At 38.0% G+C, this 25,050-nt stretch overlaps 1 protein-coding gene across 8 annotated transcripts in view; it reads left to right on the top strand.

Moving 5' to 3' along the window:
- Nucleotides 1-25,050, top strand: part of THADA (THADA armadillo repeat containing) — a 288,553-nt gene that overhangs the window by 38,315 nt on the left and 225,188 nt on the right. For 7 of the 8 annotated variants that reach the window (XM_073339065.1, XM_073339064.1, XM_073339066.1 and 4 more), the window contains 3 exons: nt 1,306-1,463; nt 7,025-7,134; nt 21,964-22,096. In XM_073339065.1, the coding sequence (XP_073195166.1) occupies nt 1,306-1,463; nt 7,025-7,134; nt 21,964-22,096 (401 nt within the window). Of the gene's footprint in view, nt 1-1,305; nt 1,464-7,024; nt 7,135-17,732; nt 17,797-21,963; nt 22,097-25,050 lie in introns of those variants that run through there. The other variant, XM_073339070.1, reaches the window with a different exon arrangement.

Genomic DNA, 25,050 nt, shown 5'->3' with positions numbered 1-25,050 from the left:
GCCTAGTATCTATTGCCCTGTCTACACTGGCCAGATAATCTTTAACACTTTTATATCAAGATAGGTTTTAAACACAGTTTTTGCTTTGGTCCTAGTGTAGTTTCCCTGCCCAGCATACATGAGGCCGGTAGGGAATTTATTAATGTAATAAAGCCCTTCTCATGAACTGACACAATAAAGATCCTCTGCTTTGAAGATTCCATTATTAAAATAATAGGGGATGTTGTGTAATTACAATAGACCCAGCCCCAGTGGGTTAAACTTTTGTTTTTCATACTTTTTTAAGTCTTTGTTCGAGGTGATACATAATAATCCCTAAAATATAAAAAAGTTATATTTTACAAAATTTTTAAAGTTAAAAACCTAAAAGGTCCAACTGTCTTGACTCATTTATTTTCATTAGTTTAAAATAATTATGGATGAACTGTGCTTTTTTATTTCATGGAAACAGTACTGTAAATATAGTGACAGGTTTCAGAGTATCAGCCATGTTAGTCTGTATTCGCAAAAAGAAAAGGAGTACTTGTGGCACCTTAGAGACTAACAAATTTATTTGAGCATAAGTTTTCGTGAGCTACAGCTCGGATGCTCCGATGAAGTGAGCTGTAGCTCACGAAAGCTTATGCTCAAATACATTTGTTAGTCTCTAAAATGCCACAAGTACTCCTTTTCTTTTTGTAAATATAGTGTTTTGGACTCCCTTTTTATTGTAGTTCATATGATGGACACTAGATGGGGCTGTTGAGTTATAAACATTTATGCTTATGAAAGATTTCAGAAAACTTTGAATCTAGCTTAAAAACAAATAAGATGTGGTGAATGATAAATTTCTGACTGGTATTGAAGCTTAATTCCAAAACAGAGTAAAACCTACATTTACTTTTCATCCTGAAGTTGTAGTTATATGTGTTTCAAAGTAGCAGCTGTATTAGTCTGTATCCGCAAAAAGAAAAGGAGGACTTGTGGCACCTTAGAGACTAACAAATTTATTTTGTTAGCCTCTAAGGTGCCACAAGTCCTCCTTTTCTTTTTAGTTATATGTGTGGTTTTATTGTCAATAGAATGGCTTCATTGACCAAAACAAAGGACTTGTACCCTTTAAAATATCACACTGATTTTTTGGTCAAATTGTATGCCAAGTGCAAGAGTGTAGTATAGGAATCTCAAGAGTGGAAAATTTTGTTCATATTAAAATGATTTTTGTAAGAAGGTTAAACTTAGGAGCACTAATGATGAAACAAATTTATATTAAAATGTATTTAACTGAGCTATGTGATATTGCACATATTTTATTTCATTTTTAAGGTAAAGAAAGGCAAATATGTGATGTAACAGCTCAAATGGTACTGGTATGTTGCTGGAGAAGTATGAAGGAGATATCCTTGCTTTTAGGGATGCTGTGTAAACTTCTGCCTTTACGGACTGTATCTGAATCTTCTGATGGGTTAATAACAGTAGAACAGGTATGAAAAGTACTTTCTACTATAAAATCTTGCATTTCTGGACGAGGTTTCTAACATTTCTGGAGAGGGAAAAAAAAGGATATATGGAAAAGTTACATTCACTATCTTGTTCTTTATTTTACATTGTTTATTTTTCAATAAATTGGCATGCAAAAGTAATCTAAACTGTAGTTGTAACATACGAGAAAAAATAGAGTAACAAGTTATTAAATTGTACACAATTGCTGGAATTAATATTCTGCAAACAAACTCATGAGATGTTTGTTCTTGTTCAGTCGTTTTAGGGCCTTTACCAGGTATAGGCTGCAGCCATTGACATTCTGTCCAGTGGCGGGGTGGGGTTGCACGCTAATTTGGAAATATGTCTTTCACTGTATTTTAATGAATTAAGGCTCAATGGAATGTCTTTGCTTCCATTTTGAAACATGGAAGTCCAGACTTAAGTTGAAAATGTTCTTTTCTTGGACTTCATACTCGGTAATTTTGGGGGGAGAATTATGTTGATTGTTTCTGAATATCATGTTCTCCATAATATGGTTGATTAAAATTATGGGCATTTTGTGGGTTGGTCCCTCTTTCAACCCTCCCCCCCCCCCATTTTTAAATTGAAAGACCACAAAAACTAGCACACTGCCTGGGAATGTTCAAGAGGCTTGAGTTCAGTGTTTACTAGAAATTAGGTTACCACAAGTATTTTATTTGGGAATATTTTGAATTTATTAGATTTCTGTTTTTAATTGATGATCTTTTTCCTTTCCATATGGTTTCAACAAAACCAGTTGCCAACATGGGAAACTGAAATATGCAGCACATACTTGATGTTTAATCTTTTTCAACTGAAAATAAATATTTAGTTTTTCCTAAGGTGTTAGCACATTCTAGAACAAAATAAATAACGGTATAGTATGCTGATGATCTGATTTCTTATGCTGTCTTGTGTGCAGTGCCTTGGAAATAATGCGAGTATTTTTTTATTCACACATTGTCTGTAGCTCATATGTTTGCATCTGGTTAGCAGCTGTACTTGTCCTGTTGCAAAGCTCTGGAGTTTAGATGAGAGAACAGCAATATGTCTCCACTGTTATGTTTCTTAATCTGTTCCAAGTCAAACAGGAATTGGTGTCTTGGAGTTCGTCAGCTCTGGAGTTGGCACCCCGATCTTCACTTGGAAATTCAGCTACAATTAGTGCTTGCTTCATTAGTATCTGTCAGGGTATTTAGACACATAACTCTGGTTTTCATAGGTGACTCTGCTTTCATGCCATATATAAACCAACATGTCTACATTTTTTTTTAAAAGAGTAATAAACTGACTTTTCAGTCAAATAGTTGAATAGTGGAATCTTCATTTCCCTAGGATTAGCAGGAAAATACATGTAGACTGATTGACTATATGCAGTATATAAAATTGTGTCTTTTAGCTAGAAAAATGAAACTGCTTTTTTAGTCTAAAAAAAATAAAGTTGTATAGTGCCATAGTAGTATTTGGGAATTTTAACTTCAGAACTAGTATTATCCTAATTAATAGGATTTTCTTCATGAAAATATCAAACTGCTGAAATCCTTTAGTGGATATTCTGTTTGTGTGCATTTTTAGTGCAATAATGTTTGACTTAATTACGTAATCTGTATAAACAACAGAAGAAAACATAACTCGAAGCTCTTTTTTGTGTAGCAGCACCAGATTGTGGCTTTAAACCACTGCCATCACTGATCCAAAGTAAATGAAAATATTCCTGCTGACTTTTATAGGTTTTGGAGGTTTTATAGGTTTTGCTGCAGTAGACACCCCAATGAGGAAATCTCACTCAGCATTCTCCCTGGTGCACTGGGGCAATGGGTGCTGTAGTAGCAGCTCCATTGTGCTTGGCATACACTTCTCCCCACATTGGGCCCAAAGCTGCTGGTTCATGCGGAGCAGGGATGATTAATGCTCCTGCAGCCACATGAACCTGGAGCAATGATACCTGCTCTTCCCTGTCTGGTTGTGGCTTGCTCTGCACTGTGGTACAAAGGGAAGGGGAAGTTTCCTTGCTCTGTCTGCCCCCATATTGAACTTCCGCTGCTTCTTAAACTGTATTTATTTCCTACATGTTAGTTGAAGAATTAAAAAGCTCTCTTCATATTAAAGAAAATATGTGTCTTTCAACAATATAAAATACAAATTAGCTTTTTCACTTGTTTTCATGGAAGATGCTGTGTGTGTTAATTTGTAAATGGATCTTAATATCCATTTCTAGTAAGTTTTTTATATTACTTGATACCAAGTTCACTCCGTCTTTTACCTGGTACATGGAAGTCCATTTAAAGACTCATGAAAGAGAATTTAATAGCATTGCTCTAAGCCGGGTGTGTAGGACATGCAGCTGATGGACAAACGACCTTGTACAGCACTACCAATCCTTTTCAGTTCTGATCTGTAATATTCCTTTTTTTCCAGTCCTGGGCCTTTCTTGAGTTTAGACTGCTAATTGTGTTGGATTGTACCAAATGATGTGGGTGGTTTTGTGATGTGGAGAAATAGCAGTGGCAAACTATGATGAGATCAGATTCCTCTCTTACGCAGGTCAGGACTTGAACTTGGAAAGTGGTGCTTGATGTAAGTACTAAAAGTACTCAGCACTTCAGTTGCTTAGCTTTTCAGTTTCTGTATGAAGAGGATTGGACTTTCACAGCCAGACCATAGGTCAGGGGAGGCCAACCTGTGGCTCTGGAGCCACATGCGGCTCTTCAGAAGTTAATATGTGGCTCGTTGTATAGGCACCGACTCCGGGGCTGGAGCTACAGGTGCCAAACTTTCCGATGTGCCGGGGGGTGCTCACTGGCTCTGCCACAGGCCCTACCCCCACTCACCCTTTCCCACCCCCTCCTCTGAGTCTGCCATGCCCTCGCTCCTCTCTCCCCTCCTCCCGAGCTTCCTGCACACCACGAAACAGGTGATCGGGAGGTGTGGGGAGGGAGGGGGAAGCACTGATTGGCGGGGCTGCCAGTGCGAGGGAGGTGCGGGGAGTGGCTGGGGGGCTGCTGACGTATTACTATGGCTCTTTGGCAATGTACCTTTGTAAATTCTGGCACCTTCTCAGGCTCAGGTTGGCCACCCCTGCCATAGGTCATGTGGGAGTCACATCCTTGGGTGAGCAACGGTCATTGGCAACCAGTTGTGGCTCTCCTGTGTAAGAGCATCTGCCACTGGCTAATTCCCTGAGCTTTTTTCAGGAGTTCTTTTTCAAGAGCTCGCTGACTGAGTGTCTGTCTATAAAGGGACAGTGTCAGGGAGAGGGAGCTCTTGACTGATCCATTCTCTGCAGCTGGCAGTTAGGGATAATGCTCTCTTTCTTCTATTCATTATTAACCCAGCTTCATTAGAGTAAGAAGTTAGATTCACATGGCATTCATGCAAGGCCCAGTGGCTGCTGCATACTGTGGCTGTCCTTGTCGCTATGGCTTTGGTCAGGGCTGGGAATGAAATGATCCTTGAAAGTTTAGGAAGTGTTAGGGTGCTCTGGATTGGAGAATCAAAAAGTGAGGAGGCTGACAGCCTGGAGTGGCTGTGGTCTTAATCCTCCTTTCCTCTGCTGCCAGAACAGGTTGCTTTTGGGACATATCTTCAGGGTCCATAAAATTGTCATCACTTGGCCAAAAAAAGGTAATTTTTGTCTTTGTGCTCCTTGGTGTTTACCATTCACCAAATTAAATTGAAATACTAAGGCTTTAATTTTGCATTTTTTTACTACTGGACTAGTGACTTCAATAGAATTCTGCTAGTAAGTACTGGTGGATTTTTTATTATATATATGTATATATATGTATATATATATATATATGTATATATATATATATATATATATTTATTTTAAAAAGTCAGTATCTGTATCTAGATAGCAGTGTTGCCAACTCTTTCAGTCTTTTCATGAGTCTCTGAATGTTTGGTATTAAAATCCTAGAACATGCAGTCAAGTTTCTAGTCCTCATGGCTGTAGAGAAAATCTTGAAAATGTGAACCCTACAGGTTGAAAAGCTAGAAAGCAAAGAAAAAGCACTCCAAGTGTATTTTTAAAATATCTTGATTTTTTTGGGGGGCTTGATTTATGACTTTTCAACACTTGGGATTTCCACTGCTGTGTGTGTGTAAAACATTTGAGAAGGGGAGAGATTTACACTTGCCTCTGCTTGTAAAGCTAAAATCTTACGTGTGCACTAAGATGATATTTGGATTAAAATCCGCTCCAGGAGATAATTTAGCTCAAATATCTGCAAGTATTGATGCTCTTTTCTTCCTGTATCTTGATATATGGATTTCATAATACATGATGAAAAAAATTTAGATTTCCTTTGACTGTAAAAGGGGAAATGTCTTTTTCCTGTTCGGTGCCAATTTTTGCTTCACCAGCATTTGGATAACATGCATTACGAAGCAGTAGGGTGGAAAAATATATGCACCTGGCTTAGGTCTTGTGATAGTATCCTCTACAGTTTATAAACTGTGTTACTTTTAGTTGTCTCTCAAAATGAGTGGGCATAATTTTGTCCCTGAGTTTTATTTGAGCCACTTGTCAGGTTGAACTTTTGTGAATCTGCACTAAAAATGTATAATCTTAGATTTGTTACATGATTCAGTTATCCATTTTTTGTGTGTCTTCAGTATATCGTCATCATGGAAACTTACGGAGAATAATAGGTAGTATTTGTTTTTTTGCAGAATTAAATCCTGGCATTTCTAAAGATGTACTGATGCTTACCCACTTGATTTATTAATAGAATTGTCGGACATGATGTCAGTGGCATTTATTCTCTTAAGACAACATTTTCGTATATTTCACATTTTAACTGTAGTTCTTGTTATACTAAGCAATTAAATGGACAGTGGAGACTCTTTTACAATCTGTGGTCAGTAGAACCCTTTTAGAAGCTTGAAAAATAAAGCATATTTTCTTACTAAATACAAAACTTGCTATTTGGCAAGCTGTTTTTCTTGTTCTGTGAACAAAGCTACCTAATTTAAGAAGTAATGTGTTTGGAAAGATATGAGATGTAAGGGGCCAGCTGCTTAAAATATTATAGGAATCCTTTCCCCTTGACAAATACCCTTCCAAATATTTATTTCCATTCATGTTCTTCAGTGGACATTTTGCCTCTGCCCTTTGCTAACATCCTGAGTAAAACAGCAGAAGAGAATCTTGTTTGTAGCTCAGGAAATCAGTGTCTCACATAGGTCACTACAGTCTTCTATAATTTGTCCTATAGGACAGTTAATGACACTGCACTGTTGAGTACAAGAATTGAGTCTAGCATGTTTTGTGCTAGTTTTCTTATGTTTAAAGTAAAATGCCTTTTACCTCTTGCGTTTTAGTTTGTATTTTCCTTTTATTTGTTGGTCACTATCTGTGACCATTTTAACCTGAGGAAATATTGTTGTGTCTCAAATGAGAGATGTAGAGGAATAAGGTGGTATGGACATTGTTGGGGAACACTTGTTTGAAATTTCAGTATTTTGTGTAAATAAATGTACTAGTTGTATCAACTCAAATCATGACTTGCATTTTTTGTTTAAAATTTTCTAGGTTAAAGATATAGGAGACTACTTTAAACACCATCTTTTGCAGTCCAGGCATAGAGGGGCATTTGAATTAGCTTACACTGGCTTTGTGATGCTCACTGAAATACTTTCCAGGTAAAACCCACATCTTCCTTATGTAAAAAAAAATATGTAACAGTTTTACAAACTATGGGCCTTGATTCTGCAACTGACTGTGCAAACAGCTCCTTGCACCTTGGTAGAGCTCCATTGAGTCCAATGAGGATTTATATGGCCACAGGTGTCCACTGTTTGGAATTAGTTGCATGATATATGACTGTATGGACTGTTTTATTTTAGTTGTATCTAGGCACTCGAATTGGAATGGTAAGAGTTAAATGGCTAGTTCTTAAAAGAAAAACAAAACAAACAACTCTCACCCTTTTCTTAATTTCTGTAGTGCTACCTACTGAAAAATTAATAGGAGCACATGGGAAAATTGGAGTTCAACCCATGGATCCTGCAGTTTTTTAAATCTGAGAATGAGTGGTAAACTTGCTATATTCAACAAGCGGCTTTATATTTTCGTGGAAATTCTCATTACTTTTCATTGGATAAACTGCGTATTCTGACATTTGGAAAATTACCCGAAAATGATTTTTCTTTGTAATTTTATTTTTATACTTTCCTATGAGAACTAAAATTATTAAACTGAACTGCCTTTGTGTCTAGGTAAGGGTGGACTTTCCATTAAGTGCTTAGAGAATAATTTCACAAAATGGGTACTGAAGTGCTTGCAATACTGCTTTGAGACGTAGGGAAGGGGGTAAATAGGGACAGTATTAAGTTTTTAATGAGACAAACCAAAATGCAAAATCTCCCTTAATGGCTGTGCTTTTCTGAGCTGCTGATCTGGCAAAAGCCTAAAAAATTTGTTTATACTTACTGTATTAAATCCTGTCCCTCTTGAAGTGAAAGGGAGTTTTGCCATTGACTTCACTGGAGTCAGGAGTTCTTCCCTTGATTTCAGCAAAGGATCTAATTATGATGCTGATTCACAAGAGGAGCTGCTATTTACTTTCTTATATAACCGTTTGTATTAGATCTGTACCAATTTTAGCTGTGGCGGGGAGTGGTGGGGGATTTTTTCAGAAAGGAGACTAGTGTAGGCTCAGCCATTGGATGCTGAGGTAGCAGTTCATGGGACCTGCTAAGATGGCTGAAACTCAGGTTTTTCAACAGCATGAAGAGTGTCAACCTACTTGTAGTAATGTGGTTAGTTTTTTCTGCTTATAAGAGAATTGGCACCATTATGCCACCTTTGAGATACAAACCAGGTGATTTAAAGGTAACCAAATTTGATATATAGAGAAAACAATATGTTCAAATAGTTTAGTCTGTGAACGAACTAAATCCAGATTCAGCGTAGATACCTGTAAAACAAGATAAGAGACTAATCACTGTGGGACACTGAGGCCTCTGGGGCACTTTGGTGTCTCAGCAGGAGACCAATCTTTTATGGAATTCTCTTTTTGAAGATTATTATGGGCTAAGGTACAGGCAGGCCTCTGACACATCAGACAAATCTCCATGGTCTGTCTAAAGGTGTCCCTGTGATATAGCCAGCCTTAAACTTTGAATACTAATCCTCATGCAACCTTCCAGCTACATTCTTAGTTCAGAAAATATAAAGCCACCTTTTATTTTTGTTCTTCTGTGTTAAACAACATCTCATCTATATTATTCCATCAGCTAAGTAAATCCCATCTGGATGGTAATAGGCCTGCATGTTCGTACTTGATGTTTCTTATGATGTGCCAGGTTGGGATACAAAGAATTTTCTGCTTTCTGTTGGGTAACAGCTGCTACTTATTAAACCTATGGGAATAGATACTATCAATATTTACTATTACATCCAAGTTGTTATAAGTCTTCAGAATGAAATATGGGGCCTGGAACAACCTTTCTTTTTTAACTGAAATTAATTAATTACTTCTGATATCCTCTTTTGCAAGTCTATGGAGTAATCAAATGCCTTCTCTTTCCTAGCTAAATTTGTAACTTTAATTGTTCTTCAAACGAAGCTAACAGTAAAATCAAATTACTGTCCTTATCTTGAACTACAGGTATGCTAAAGAGGAAACGTTCTAAACGATTGCTGAACAAATAACTGAAATGCTAAATGCCATGTAGTTGTAGCCATGTCGGTCCCAGGATATTAGAGAGGAAAAGGTGGGTGAGGTAATATCTTTTTATTGGACCAACTTCTGTTGGTGAGAGAGATAAGCTTTCAGGCAGACCTGAAGAAGAGCTCTGTGTGGCTTTAAAGCTTGTCTCTCTCGCCAATGGAAGTTGGTCCAATAAAAGATATGACCTCGCCCACATTGTCTCTCTGAAATGTTAAACAGAGTCAGCATTTGTCTGAATTTTAATGATAAATTATTTGAAATTTCTTCAGATATAAAGGGAGTTCAGTATTAAACAGTTATACAATGAAACAAATACAAATAGTAGATCTGTATTGAGAAGATATCTTGTGTGTTGAATATAAGGGGAGATTTGCATAATTTGATTGATGAGTTCACAGCCATCACCATCACACCTTTCTTTTTTAAGGGCCTTTCCTGCTCCTGTGAAATTCAAGGGGGATTTGCCATGTGCTATTATTTTTATAATGCCAGGACTTTGTTAGGTGAATTTGAAAGGTAAAAAGACACAGACTATGCTCCAGAATATATATGGTAATAATAAACTTTAATAGTAATTCAGGAGTGGGCAAACTACGGCCCGGGAGCCACATCCGGCCCTCCAGCCTGTTTAATCTGGCCCTCGAGCTCCCACTGGGGAGCAGGGTGTGGGGCTTGCCCTACTCCCTCACTCCAGCTGGGGAGCAGGGTTGGAGGCTGCTCTAAACGCTCATGCCGAGGCTCCTGGAAGCAGCAGCATGTCCTCCCTCCGGCTCCTATGTTTAGGGGTAGCCAGGGGGCTCCGTGCGCTGCTTCTGCCCCAAGCTCCACCCCCACAGCTCCCATAGACTGGGAACTGTGGCTAATGGGAGCTGCAGGGGTGGTGCCTGTGGTCAGAGCAGTGTGCAGAGCTGCCTGGCTGCACCTCCGCGTAGGAGCCGGAGGGAGACATGCCGCTGCTTCCAAGAGCTGCTTGAGATAAGCGCCGCCCGGAGCCTGCACCCCTGACTCCCTCCCATGCCCCAATCTCCTGCCCCAGCCTGGAGCCCCCTCCCGCACCCTGAACTCCTCATTTCTGGCCCAACCCCAGAGCCCTCATCCCTCCTGCACCCCAACCCCAATTTCGTAAGCATTCATGGCCCATCATACAATTTCCATACCCAGATGTGGCCGGCAGGCCAAAAAGTTGGGCAAATTGTAGGGGATGGGATGAAACAAAAGGCGATTAATGAGGGATGTGTAGTGTGCATCTTTTTAGTTCCACTTTTTTCCTAATGCCTTATGTACTGTTAAACTGGGAGGTACTAATGACTGGATGAATCACAGATCTTTTTATGGCTGTGAACTCATTCTTCAGTTAACATCTAAAGATAAGGTAATTGCATGCCCTCTCCTAAAACAAAAGGAGTTTTGAACTGAGTGACTGAAGGTTGCTACAATTTGTAAGGCATGGATAGCAATTTCATTTTTTTTTGAGGGGTGGGGGCAATAATCAAAGTATCTTTGGGGGAAAAATAGATGTGTGACTGTCGAGTGGGAGTTTAGGGAGAAGGGTTTGGACTGTAGCAAAGCGAGGCTGGTTAGGAGGAGGGGCATAAATTGGATTGGATGATAGCACCCAACCTCTCTTGGCTCCCTTCAGGTGAGGGAGGCATGGCATTCAACAAAACAGCTCTGCCAATGTACCCCAGCCTTCCTGCATCCCCACTACTCTGCACCCCACAGCTCTGCGAGTGAAGTTCAAACACCCTGGGTCCGACAGCTCTGCCAGTGCACCCCGATCAGCCTGCAGCCCCAGAGCTACCAATGCACCCCAACCTTTCTGCACCCTACCGTTTTGCCAATGCACTCCAACCATACCACAGCTATTGTGTTCCACAGCTCTGCCAGTGTACCCCAACGCTGCATGAAAACTATTAATGAATGCTGGAAGACCATTAACTGGGGAAATTGGGAAGGGTCACTGCTGATTGAAAAATTCATGCCTTATGGAACAGAAACATTACAAACTCTGACACCACAGTGTTTCTTGGAGATGGGGTCCATCTATTGGCCTGGGGTCAAAAGATCTTTCTCTCATACATAAAACTGTCAATATTTTAGAACAGGAATCCTGTCTGTAATTTTGTTTCTGCCCTCTTTCAGCAGTGCCCCAATGTGCCCTATTAACTCTCACCTTTACTCTGCCAACCCTGACGTTGATGAAATGTACAAGCTCTTCACATCCTTTTACAATCCAGGCATTAGTGGATTTTCTCCAAGCTACGGCTCCTTCAAAATTGGTGCTCCCTATTAAAAAGGCCATACTGGAGTCCGCTGAAGAATTTGGCACACACCTGCCACTTGTGCCCTGACTCCTGTTAATCTGAATTTTCTGCTTTCTCAGTCTACTTGTCAGTCAGTCTCTGTAAATCCTCCTTGGTCAATGCTGTGAAGTCAGTATGGTCTGCTAATCTAAGGTTATGCACAGTCCCACCATATAATGTGACTCCTCCCATTTCATCTCTCAAGGCTACAGTTATTACTGATTCCAGTACCAAGTTGAACAAATCTGGTGATAGCGTGCCTCCTTGTCTCACTCCTACAGTCATTCTGAACCATTCAGTCAGCTTTATATCAACTGTCACTGCATTCATCAACTTGCTGTGGATGCTTTCTATCCGCTTGATCAATTTTTTGGGGATGCCATACATTTTCATAACTTTTCATAATTCTTTCTGCTCAAAGCCATCAAAAACTTATTTGAAGTCTATAAAGTTGTAATAGGTTTGGTTGCGTTCTGTATACTTTTCCAATACCTGTCTTATCACAAATAACTGATCTATTGTACTTCGTCCCGATCAAAATTAGGGCTGTCAAGAAATTAATCACGATTAATTGCATTGTTAATAATAGAATACCATTTATTTAAATATTTTGGGTGTTTTCAATTATTTTGATTTCAGTTACCACACAGAATACAAAGTGTACAGTGCTCACTTTATATTTATTTTTATTACAAATATTTGCACTGTACAAAACAAAAGAAGTATTTTTCAATTCAGCTAATACAAGTACTGTAGTGCAATATCTTTATCATGAAAGTTAAACTTATAAATGTAGAATTATGTAGAAAAAATTGTGTTTTTTTTTAATGCAATGGAAAACTTTAGAGGCTACAAGTCCACTCAGTCCTACTTCTTGTTCAGCCAATTGCTCAGACAAACAAGTTTGTTTACATTTGCAGGAGATAATGCTGCCCTTTACCCCTTCCTGTTTACCATGTCACCTGAAAGTGAGAACAGGCGTTCGCATGGCACTGTTGTAGCTGTCATCTCAAGATATTTATGTGCCAGATGCACTAAAGCTTCATATGCCCCTTCAAGTTTCAACCACCATTCCAGAGGATATGTGTCCTTGCTGATGATGGGTACTGCTCGATAATGATCCAAAGCAGTGTAGACTGATGCATGCTCATTTTCATCATCTGAGTCAAATGCCACCAACAGAAGGTTGATTTTCTTTTTTGATGATTCAGGTTCTGTAGTTTCCATATCAGAGCGTTGCTCTTTTAAGACTTCTGAAAGCATGCTCCACACTCCATCCCTCTCAGATTTGAAAGGTACCTCAGATTTTTAAACTTTGGGTCAAGTGCTGTGGCTATCTTCAGAAATTTCACATTGGTACCTTCTTTGCGTTTTGTCAAATCTGCAGTGAAAGTGTTCTTAAAACGAACAACATATGCTGGGTCGTCATCCAAGACTGCTATAACATGAAATATATGGCAGAATTTGGTTAAAAGCACAGAGCAGGAGACCTACAATTTTCCTCCTCAGAGTTCAGTTGCAAATTTAATTAATGCATTAATTTGTTAACAAGCGTCATCAGCATGGAAGCATGTCCTCTGGAATGGTGGACGAAACGTGAAGGGGCATATGAATGTTCAGCTTATCTGGCATGTAAATACCTTGCTGTGCCGGCTACCAAAGTGCCCTTGGAATGCCTGTTATCACTTTCAGGTGACATTGTAAATAAGAACAGGAGTACTTGTGGCACCTTAGAGGCTAACAAATTTATTAGAGCTTAAGCTTTTGTGGGCTACAGCCCACTTCATCGGATGCATAGAATGGAACATATAGTAAGAACACACACACACACACACACACACACACACACACACACACTTGCCAAACAAACAATCATCTTAATTAACTAGCCTCTTACAGTTTGTATGGCATGGCAACTTCCACCTTCTCTGTGTGTGTATGTGTGTATATATAGATTTCTTCTATTCTATGCATCCGATGAAGTGCGCTGTAGCCTACAAAAGCTTATGCTCTAATAAATTTGTTAGTCTCTAAGGTGCCACAAGTACTCCTTTTCTTTTTGCAGATACACACTAACACGGCTGCTACTCTGAAACCTGCCATTGTAAATAAGAAGCAGGCAGCACTATCTCCCGTAAATGTAAACAAACTTCTTTGTCTTAGCAATTGGCTGAAGAAGTAGGCCTGAGTGGACTTGTAGGCTCTGAAGTTTTACATTTTGTTTCTGAGTGCAGTTTTGTCACAAGAAGAAATCTAGCTTTGTGAGTTGCAGTTTAATGATAAAGAGATTGCACTACAGTACTTGTATGAGGTGAATTGAAAATACCATTTCTTTTGTTTATCATTTTACAGTCCAAATATTTGTAATAAAAATAATATAAAGAGCGCACAGTACACATTGCATGCTGTGTTGTAATTGAAATCCATATATTTGAAATCAATACATTCGAAAATGTAGAAAAACAACCAAAATATTTAATACATTTCAGTTGGTATTTTATTGTTTAACAGTGTGATTAAAACTGCGATTAATCACAATTGATTTTTTTAAATCGCGATTAATTTTTTTGAGTTAATCGCGTGAGTTGACTGCAATTAATTGACAGCCCTTGTCAAAATCCAGCCTGTTTCTCTGCAAGTGCTGCTCCCGCATACCTCTTCATTCTCCTCTGAAATGTCTTGGTGAAATTTTTTCCTGGTACGCTCAATAAGCTGATTAATCTGTAGTTCTTGCACTTGCTCTTACTGCCTTTTTATATGGATTGGTACTATTACAACTCTTCCCCCATTTGCGTGGCAGTTGCTATGATTTGTAAATCTCGTTGAGGAGCTGGTCTATTATCTTTGCTGTGTGTCTTCGCCTGCCTGCAGCAGCTCTGCAGTTATGTTGTCACTTCCTGGTGTCTTTCTTTTTCAAACTTCTGTCAAGATCTTTATTATTTCTTCTAAGAATTCTGGCCTCTGTTCTCCCTTGTTTGTGCTCTGAAGTTTGTCCAGAACTGTTCCATCTACTGTATTCTGCACATTGCACAATTCTTCAAAATATTATTTCCATTGTTTGTTCTTTACTTGTTTGCCCCCAATTATTTGTCCGTGTTTGCTTTTCACTGCGGACCTCTTCAGCTTGTGTATCTATCCCATTCATTTCTCTGACTTTGTGATACAACCCATATCACATTTCTCTTCGCATATTCTCCTTTATGTTGTTTGCTTGTCTGGTTGTTTGCTTTTTGTTTTATCTGTCTGGTCTGTCTGTTGCACTCCGCTCTTAGACTTTCGTCCTCCTTCTTGTTCTCTTTTGGCTTCCTACGCTTGTCACTCAGCGGCAGCTCTTTATCTGTTATCCACCTTGGTTTCTTCATTTTGGCCTTGTAGCCCAACATTTGTTCAACTGCTCCTGTAATCTCCCCTCCTTTTTTTTTTACAGTGTTCTGTATCTTTTCAGTGTTCATTTCCTCTTTCACTAGAGATATGAAGTTTCTTCTGCACGACTTATTTATGTTCATTCTGGATATCTGGCTCTTTCCATTTGTCCACTTCATAGATCTTTATTCCTGGCACTTTGTCGATTGCTCTCAGCCTTTAGCTCATTGATGCCAGCGCTAATTTATGATCTGATCCGAATGTGGCCACATATGATCTGCACTACCACCCACTTGATTTCCGTCTCTGATTCACGAGTATGTGTATCATGTTCTTTTTATGCCCATCAGGTATCCATGTCCATTTCCTCTATGGCTTTCTTTGTTGAAATAGCATGTTCCTTATCACCAGGTTGTTGCTTGGGCTACTGAATTTCTGCCTTTCTCCTCTCACTTTCTTCACTCAGTCCAAATCTGCCTGTTGTATGTTATACTACTGTTCAATGTACTGGGAGCTCTGTAACCCTCTCTGTTTCATAAATGCGATCGTTAATGTTTCAGAACATAATGGAATGTCCTTGCACAGTTAAATTTATAGGGCTTCATTCATTTGGGAGGAACAGGGTGGATTGATTTAAATCTGTGGTTTTCAAATGTCTTAGGCTGCATATCCCTTTCCAAATAATGTAGTCTACTGCCTGTCCCTTCTCAGAGAAGATCATAATATATCCATGATCAGATTGCCAAATATTACTAAATAAAATGCATTGTCCGCCACTGCAGGCTTTTTCTTGCGTATCCCCTGACGAGAGCTCAGGTACCCCTACAGGTATGAGTACCCCAGCTTGAAAATCACTGACTTAAATCAGTGATTTAAATCACTGATTTTAATCTTGTTTTGCATTTGTATTTTTTAGTTCACTTTCTTTAAGTAAAGGTGATTCTCATTGGTTGGTAACCAATAAAACATATTGATTTTAAACTAAATATAGTTTTTACACTAAATTTGGTATTATTTTTTGCTAAGCAGGAAGATACAAGATACCTATACATGTTTTTTAGCAGTTATGCAGCTTACTGTACATTTATTCAGAGTCTTAATTTTTACATTTTTTTAACATGTTAGAAAGTGGTTAGTGATGCGTTTACAAAATGATCGATTTTTTTTTTCTTGTGATGTGTCAAGCCTGTTTGGATGGAAACTGGTATTCAATGACAAAAGTGCAACATTAAGCAGCATTTACATTTTTTATTAGTTAAATAAAACTGCGTTTAAATGTGCTGGATACATAAGAAAAATGTTCATCTAAACATGTTTTTCATTTAAAATTGAGTTATACTGTCTTTCTTTAATAAGTAGTTAGTGAATTGAACTGATTGTTTCAGGTGACCACATTCAAGATTTTAGAACTAGTAGAGCTCATCCTCACTCCTAGTTTTTATTCATAGATTGGAAGAGGAAAACAAGCTTTCTTGCACTTTCGTCTCCCAATTGGTTTCACAACTTTGAATGAATTAGTCATTGAACAGAAATAGTTGAATAAACTGAAATGAAGAGAATATTTTCCTTGTATGAGCAGAAAAAGTGAAACTGATTCCATGTTGTTACCAATGACTTCTGCCAGTAGAGTGGTTTGACTTTCTTTAAAGCTTTGGTGGCAAGCATGCACTGTTTAATATTTTTTTATTTAATAGATTATGGTAAGTTAGGCCTTCACATAGGATGTCAGAATTTCAAATTTAATGTTTAATGTTTGTTTAAAAATGTATTGTAATTTAAATAAAATCTGATTTTAAATAAAAGCAAGTACAAAAAATCAATTTTATCCCCCCTGGGGAAGAATGGAGCAGAGAACTATGGTATAAAATATTTAGGGCTTAGTAGAATTCTTTTATTTAAGAAAAACGTATTTGGAAAGTGGTTAGTGATGCGTTTACAAAATGATCGATTTTTTTTCTTGTGATGTGTCAAGCAGTGTTGAGGAAATGAGGGAATAATTTTATACATTCTATATTGAATTCAGTTAATATCACACATTGCCACCAGGAAGCTATGGCATTTGGTCTCAAATAAAAATACTTAAAGAAGTCATTTTGGAGTCAGCTGGACTAATACATTTAGTCCAAACTCCTTGGAAATTATCCATCTATCATTCTAGTGGATTGCTGAACACCTGCAAGTGCAGTATATGAAGCTATATGGAGATTTCCAGTTGGGGACTGGGAGTAGACAGTCCTGTCTGCTGTTGACTGCTGTGACCCTTGAGAAGTCATATAACTTCCCTGTATCTTCCTGGTACAAAAAGAAAACTACATCAGGACTACTGGAGAGCAAAGTGATGAAATGAGTTTCCCCAGGATGAGCAGGATTACACTGATTTAAACTTTCAATTTAGATATACTCACATAGACAACACTTTTAATTGTATGAAGTTTAAGCTACAAGCCGCATAAATTCAGGAAATCCAAGGTTAACCCTTCAAGGTCCAAGGTTGACCCTTCATCCTTAATATACAATTTTTTATGGGGAGGAGAGTACAATCTTATGAGTTATGGGGAGAGGCTCAAGCTAAACTTTGTATTTCCTGGGTTTTGGCAGTTTGTGTCTCAGGTTTATTGGATTCAGTAAAACTGATCAGAATAGCTGTTATGGCCATGCATGAAATTGTTTTAACTAGAAGAAAGAAAAAAAAATCAGAAAAACAACTCACTGAACTGCAGTTGAAGTTATTTACATATCAAGTTACTGTGTGGTGTTTTAATTATAGACTTTAATTACTTGGTCTGGCAAAAATAATTAATACTTCAGTCTAATATGGATTAGGGTTCTTAACCTGAAAATAACACATTTGTGAACACAAATTTTACCTTGTAAAGTGTCTTTATTCTTAAATTTCAAGGCCACCTGCTCGTTATGACAATAATATGCCTGCCAGGCCATGAGAGATGCTGCTGCCAAGCATAAGGGACTGGTCTCCTCCATTTCAAAGTAAATAGTATCTAATGTTTTTTACTTTAGAGAAGTAACACTTTGCTTTCACAAAAAACTTGGGTTTGGGTGAGTGACTGAACAGGATAGAATTACTTGTGGCAACTTCAGCGTTCAAAATGTCTTAGATTGCATTTCAGTATATTTTTCTCTTTCTGCTAGCTCTTAAGGCAAAAAAATCTATTTAAAAATAAAATATGCAATATAATAATAATAATATAATACAAAAATGTGCAATATGCTTTTAGATATTCCCTAATGTTTTGCCTTGTTCTCTTTTGTACCACAATAAATGTTAGCGTAGGATGTTTGTTTTAATGCTGAGGTAACATACTGAAGTCTTAAGCACTATTCTTTGAACAGCTAAAATAAGAAATTTAAACCATGTTTGAATTAAGGAGATAAGACCAGTAGTGCTAGCATTTACAATTAAAACAGTAATATCTGTAGTAGTGTACTCTAGTTGAAATGGGATCACAAAGTCTGAGGTAACCACGAGAATTACTGGTTGATCAAAACCCTGGAAAGTTGTCACATTCATGTGTACAAAAGGATAGAAAGCCAACCCATGTCTTAAATCATCTGAGGAAGGCCAACAGTAGGCTATGTAAAACAAAGCTAGGACAGAGGTGACCATTATGTTGTAAAAGGGCCAGAGGAAGATGTCGCAACTGGTTGCCTTGCCTGTGGATCCTGTAATGTTGTGTGACCCACTCTCTTTGAAGCTATGTTTCTCTGACACTTTTGAGGTGGCTGTCAGGATGGTAGTTTAGAGGTGCACTGACTGCTTGAAACAGAGCTGTGAAAAGGGGAGAAGGAGGAGAAGCAATGTAGGGAATCCAGTGTGGTGCCCAGTCCTAGGGCAGGATTGGGTATCCAGGAGTCCTTCCTTTAACTGGCCCTTACAAAAGGTAGAGGACCTACTGTGACTGTTGCCTTTCGTTTTCTTTCTGTCTTTCTTTCCCTATTGTTGGTTTTCTATCTTTTTGCTGGGTAGGGAGGGAATAAGACAAAAAGATTGTGTTTTTAAATATTTAGGTGGTGGTCAGATACTGCAGTGATGGGGTCGATAAGAACCTGGCTAGTTGGAAATGGAGTGGGGGGTAGCAGTAGAAATTTGATGTATTTTTAACACTTAAACAGAGGAAATATGATGTGGGGGATGGGGAAGAAATAGGAGAAAAGTGGAAGCCTTTCTTCAGCCTTCACTTTCTTCTTCCTTCTTGCCCCTGCCCCCCCCCCCATTTCCTGTCTTCTCTCTTAACTTTAGACTTCTTATTTCAACCACCCAGGTAGTCAAATGAGGCTAACAGGAGGCCACCCAGCTACTAAAATGGGAGAGTAATTAGGACTTGTGTTTTGGCAACAGCAAATCCTACAGGGTTAATATAATTGCAGTTGTATTAACCATAACTGATAATCATTTGTTACAGGCTGTGTCAAGGCAAATGTTTTAGTGCTTTTAATAATGATATAAAATGGCATTAATGGAAAAACTAATTTTAACTGTGAAAGCTACATTTGGAAAGGCTGTATAATGGTTAAGGAGTAGGTTTTATCCTGGCTGACCAAATTATATTTTGTTGAACTTTGTTTGGGCAGCACCTGGGACTGAAGTAGGCTTGAGGTTCTGCTTCTGCCCGAAAGTCCTTTGCTTAAGGCCGTTCCTGTAATTTTGACAAAGTATTTATTTTTAGGGCTGTTTGCCCTGTGAGAGCGTTTTATAGGGAATGCCAGATTGTATAACTGCAGAGGAAAAATACTTCATGGCAAGAGTGCAGTTTAGACACTTGACAAATAAGTCAAAGTACTGGTAATGAATTGTACCCTTGTTTTTTTGCTGTCTTCACTAGCTGCATATTTTTTTGTGTATTTTACGTTTAAAATTATTTGAATGTATTTTATCTTAAACTGTTTAAAGAGACCTAGCATTATAAAAGTTTTGCAATACTGCTGCTCAGGTTTGCAGAAGCATTTTATTTAATTCATTTGTACTGAATATACACTCATTGCATAAACTTTCAGGTGCGTTGTGTATGACTAAACCACAGTTAAAATCAGCATTAGCCAGATAGTGCCACCTACAGTCTACATCCAATCCCCAAGATAATTTCATATTGCACAAAGGCACTATAATGAGGATAAACCAGCTACTTACCTAACCAATTCCTTTAAATGTTAGACTCCTCCATTAATGGCCTGCATCAGGCAGAGGCACGAGTAAACACATGGGCCTTATGCAATATTCTGAAGATCAGTAAAATCAGTCTGTGATGAATAGATTAGCGAAGTAAAGTTCCAGATGGCAGTATCCTCCATTAAGAACACTCTGACTAGGGCACCATTTCTCAAATGCGGCCACACTCTGAGGCCACCAAAAAATTTGTTGTGAGAACCCCTGGACTAGGGGCTGCCTAAAGTTCAAATCTAGGGACTGTTAGCAGAAGCATTTTGGCTGATCCCAGCTATTAGGAGAGAGCTGGTCTCTTAAGTAGCCAGGAACCAGCTCACCTAGTGTTTTCTAGATTAAACTTTCTTGTGTCCAGTTTTTGAGATATGGAAAAATCCATGGGCAGTATCCATGGGTAAGTGAAACAAACATGAACCCACATACTCCCCTGCCCCTTCTCTCCCCCCCTCTTCCCATGTTGGCTAGTGTCCACCACTGAGACCTAATAATTAAAAATACATTGGGTATGCAAGGGTTGCTGCATGCCATGTATGAGTATTAATGTTTCAAAGAAAAATATCCCCAACAAATGTATGTGTCCATGACAGTTCCACACTCCTATTCATGCAATCCAACAGGACCTTCACTGTGGCCTATTGGAGCATCATTGGTATGAGGAGTAATTGCTGCTGGTTGACAGTGATTACACTGGACACACTGAATTGCCTTTCCTCATTTCCAGCTGTACAATTACAATTAAAGACTGTAGCAAATGTAATGAGCTCTGTTTCCTAGTTTAAGCAAACACACCAAAAGAAGGATATACCAAAATGCCAGCTTTCCTATGGAGTCAATGTTAAGGTTGTGTTGTGTGTGAACCAGCTGTCTCACCCCCCGCCCCCTTTTTTTTTTTTTTTTTTTTGGTAAGCTTGAGGGTTTTTTTCTCTTGAAACACCAACATTTATTTCAGGTCAATGTGGGGAAATCTTAACTGAACATTTCCTAGATTTCTAGTGTTTGAATTTGGTGCTTTGAAGTCCCCCATACCAGAAGGTGTTGGGGAGTGGAAGGCACCATTCAGAGGGCAGCAATTTTAACGCCACCTTAGCAAAGTGTTGTGGTGGCTTTTGTGAGTGAATTAATATAAACATTGGTAGAAACTATTATCAAATGGCAGAGTCTGAAAAAAGGCTATTTGCCTAATTATGGCTGGCCCCACACATCTGTACAAGTTACAGGGTGAAGGCATGGGGAAACTTCATTCCCTTCCTCATGGATTTGCACAAGGGTTGGATACATTCCTGATAGGGGAGTGTATAGGACCTACTAGGTAGGGATGCTAGTAGAGTTAGCCACCTCAAAGTGGGAGAGGGCATGGCCATGGATTTGAGCCAGAGCAGATGACTGCATACTGCATCCTTTGAAATGCTGTGGGGAGCTCCTGATCCAGTCTTTGCTCCCCATAGGAAACTTGCTGAGTCAAACAAAATCCCTCTGGTGGCTACTACTTCTGTACAGCACCTCTGTTTCTGCTCTGCAAAAAAGTGTCCTGTGTCTTAAAATGATAATCTCTTCAAGATTTTAAAATATTGTAGTTGTTATTTAATACAATATACCAGGCATTTAATACCAGACCTGTTTCAGTGTCTCTAATTTTGTTTTGATTAGTCTGGATACAACTCCCATGTTTCTCTCATCACATGTTCCCGCATATGTTAGTACCCCCAAATATGTAAGGCATATGTGTATTCCCATTTTTCAAAATGGGTTATATATTTGGCCCAACTGTGGTCAAGTCAAATCAATCCTACACATTAAGTGCATATCAATCCTACATTAAGAAAAAATGGTCTTAGTTAATAAAGGTAAATAGCACTCTGCAAAAGCAATAGGGCACAGTTTATTATCTTTTAATTTTGTTTTGAACTTGTTTATCCTAAATACTTATGTATGCTTATTTGTGTCTCTTTAGATGTACTAGTGAGAGTCTACGTACATTGCCACAGCAATGGTTGTACAATGTTTTAGAAGAAATTAAAACTTGTGATCCTTCTTCTAAACTATGTGCAACTAGACGCAGTGCTGGAATTCCATTCTACATACAGGTACCTACTAATGTTGCACCTGTAACTTCATATGACTGCATTTATGTTATTGCCAGATCATTGTGGGGTATATAAATCCCTGAGAAGTATCAGTGAGTACATTGTGAGATGGTTGCGTGTTTTACTGATTTCACCCATTTTTGGTCAAATTATGCCCCTTCTGGATACTTTGTGAACATAGATGCAGGCTGGAGTCCACATTTTGTCCCAGTTTACATTCATGCAATTGGGATTACAAAATGGGAGTATAATTCGCCCTGAGATGTGGATCTATTGACTGGCATTTCTGGAGGATGAGAGCTCATGAGATTTGTGGTTTCAGTGTGGTATCTGTCAAATGTGTAATAGTTCAGAGATTGTAAATATAGCTGCTTGTTTTATTTGATAAATAAAAATATGGATATTGCATTGTGAAGAATATGCCTGTTTTCATTTGAGTGCTCCATTATGCAGCTGAACTCTATTATAGTGACTGTAAGACTGTAGCAAACGGAAATTCTTCAGTATTTCATAGATTATATTTGTAATTGGGACATATGAGTCAAGAACCTTTGTTCTTATGTTTGTAATTTACACTGTACATTTCATTATGACTGGATTTTTTTGTTTCAAATAAAATATGATTAGTTGAGCAAAATGTCGAAATTTTGGCTTTCAGAAGAGGTGTAGAAGTTCTGAGACAGGAGAGGAAATGTTTTCTTTTCCTTTTTCTTTCTTTGTGTAAAATATTACAGATTGTGCAGTGATGGTAACTGATTTATGAATGAGAAATTGCTTTACTATTAATGCAGATTTTTTTGTGTAAAAAGAATATTTGAGGGAGACTGGATGGTGTTGGGAATTGTTTGTAAGCTCTTTTTCAAGTTTTTGTTTCAAATCCAGCTCCGATCGATAAAGATAAAAATTATTACCCTCTGATATTTGCAAGTGGTCTACATGAAATTAATTTGGTGGCTTCAGCCCTATTGTTGGGGACAAGTGTTCCCATCCATATCACAAAACTTCTATATGAGGTTGTTCCCTGTAAAAAAAAAAAAAAAAATGAGTTAGACATTGATTCTTCCTCCTCTGAATGTAATCTAGTATTGCTGTGTTTTGTTTTGTTTTTTTGATTATATGGTCTCTCTCTCTCTCTCTCTCTCTCTCTCTCTCTCTCTCTCCTGCCCCCTTCCTTAATATTGCATCACTTCTGAGCACCTGCATCGATAAGCATCTTGACTATTTTGTTGTTCTTGTAATAAAAATATAGTTTAAACTAAAATTTAACCAGTTCAGTGACCTTTGGACAGATGGTCCTCTTCCAAAATCAAGGTGCACATGTTGTCATAGTAATTATTAGGTCTGCCAAGCGATTTAAAAAATATTAATCGTGATAAAAAAATTAATCTCGATTAATTGTGCGATTAATCCCGACGTTAAACTATAATAGAATACCATTTACATAAATATTTTTGGATGTTTTCCACATTTTCAAATATATTGACTTAAATTACCACACAGAATACAAAATGTACAGTGCTCACTTTGTATTTGTTTTTATTATAAATATTTGCACTGTAAAAATAAAAGAAATATGATTTTTCAATTCACTTAATACAAGTACTGTAGTGCAATCTCTTTATCATGAAAGTTGAACTTACAAATATAGAGTTATGTACAAAAAATAACTGCATTCAAAAACAAAGCAATCTAAAACTTCAGAGCCTACAAGTCCACTCAGTCCTACTTCTTCAGCTAATTGCTCAAACAAGTTTGTCTACATTTGCAGGAGCTAATGCTGCTCGCTTCTTATTTACAATGTCACTTGAAAGTGAGAACAGGCATTCACATGGCACTGTTGTAGCCAGCATCTCAAGATATTTACATGCCAGATGTGCTAAAGGTTCATATGTCTCTTCATGCTTCAACCAGCATTCCAGAGGACATGCATCCATGCTGATGATGGGTTCTGCTTGATGGTGATCCAAAGCAGTGTAGACCGATGCATCTTCATTTTCATCATCTGAGTCAGATATCACCAGCAGAAGGTTGATTTTCTTTTTTGATGGTTTAGTTTCCGCATCAGAGTGTTGGTCTTTTAAGTGTTCTGAAAGCATGCTCCACACCCTGTCCCTCTCAGATTTTGGATGGCACTTCAGATTCTTAAATCTTGGTTCTAGTTCTGTAACTATCTTTAGATATCTCACATTGGTACCTTCTTTGTGTTTTGTCAAATCTGCAGTGGAAGTGTTCTTAAAACAAACAACATGTGCTGGGTCATCAGCTGAGACTGCTATAACATGAAATATATGGCAGAATGCGGTAAAACACAGAGGAGGAGACATACAATTCTCCCCCAAGGAATTCAGTCACAAATTTAATTAACACTTTTTTTTTTTTTAACGAGCGTTATCAGCATGGAAGCATGTCCCCTGGAATGGTGGCCAAAGGATAAAGGGGCATACAAAGGTTTAGCATATCTGGCATGTAAATACCTTGCAATGCTTGCTACAAAAGTGTCATGTGAATGTCTATTCTCACTTCCAGGTGACATTGTAAATAAGAAGGAGGCAGCATTATCTCCCGTAAATTTAAACAAATTTGTTTGTCTTAGCAATTGGCCGAAGAAGAAGTAGGACTGAATGGACTTGTAGGCTCTGAAGTTTTAGATTTTGTTTTTGAGTGCAGATATATAACCAAAAATGTATATTTGTAAGTTTAACTTTCATGGTAAAGATATTGCACTACAGTACTTGTATTAGCTGAATTGAAAAATACTTATTTCTTTTGTACAGTGCAAATATTTGTAATAAAAATAAATATAAAGTGAGCACTGCACACTTAGTATTCTGTGTTGTAATTGAAATCAATATATTTGAAAATGTAGAAAAACATCTAAAATGTTTAATAAATTTCAATTGGTATTCTATTCTTTAACAGTGCGATTAAAACTGCGATTAATGGCGATTAATTTT

This window comes from Lepidochelys kempii, chromosome 3 (genome assembly GCF_965140265.1).
Source record: "Lepidochelys kempii isolate rLepKem1 chromosome 3, rLepKem1.hap2, whole genome shotgun sequence".
Taxonomy (NCBI): domain Eukaryota; kingdom Metazoa; phylum Chordata; order Testudines; family Cheloniidae; genus Lepidochelys; species Lepidochelys kempii.
Note: the sequence above shows the minus strand (reverse complement) of the source record. Positions and strands in the feature narration are given on the sequence as shown.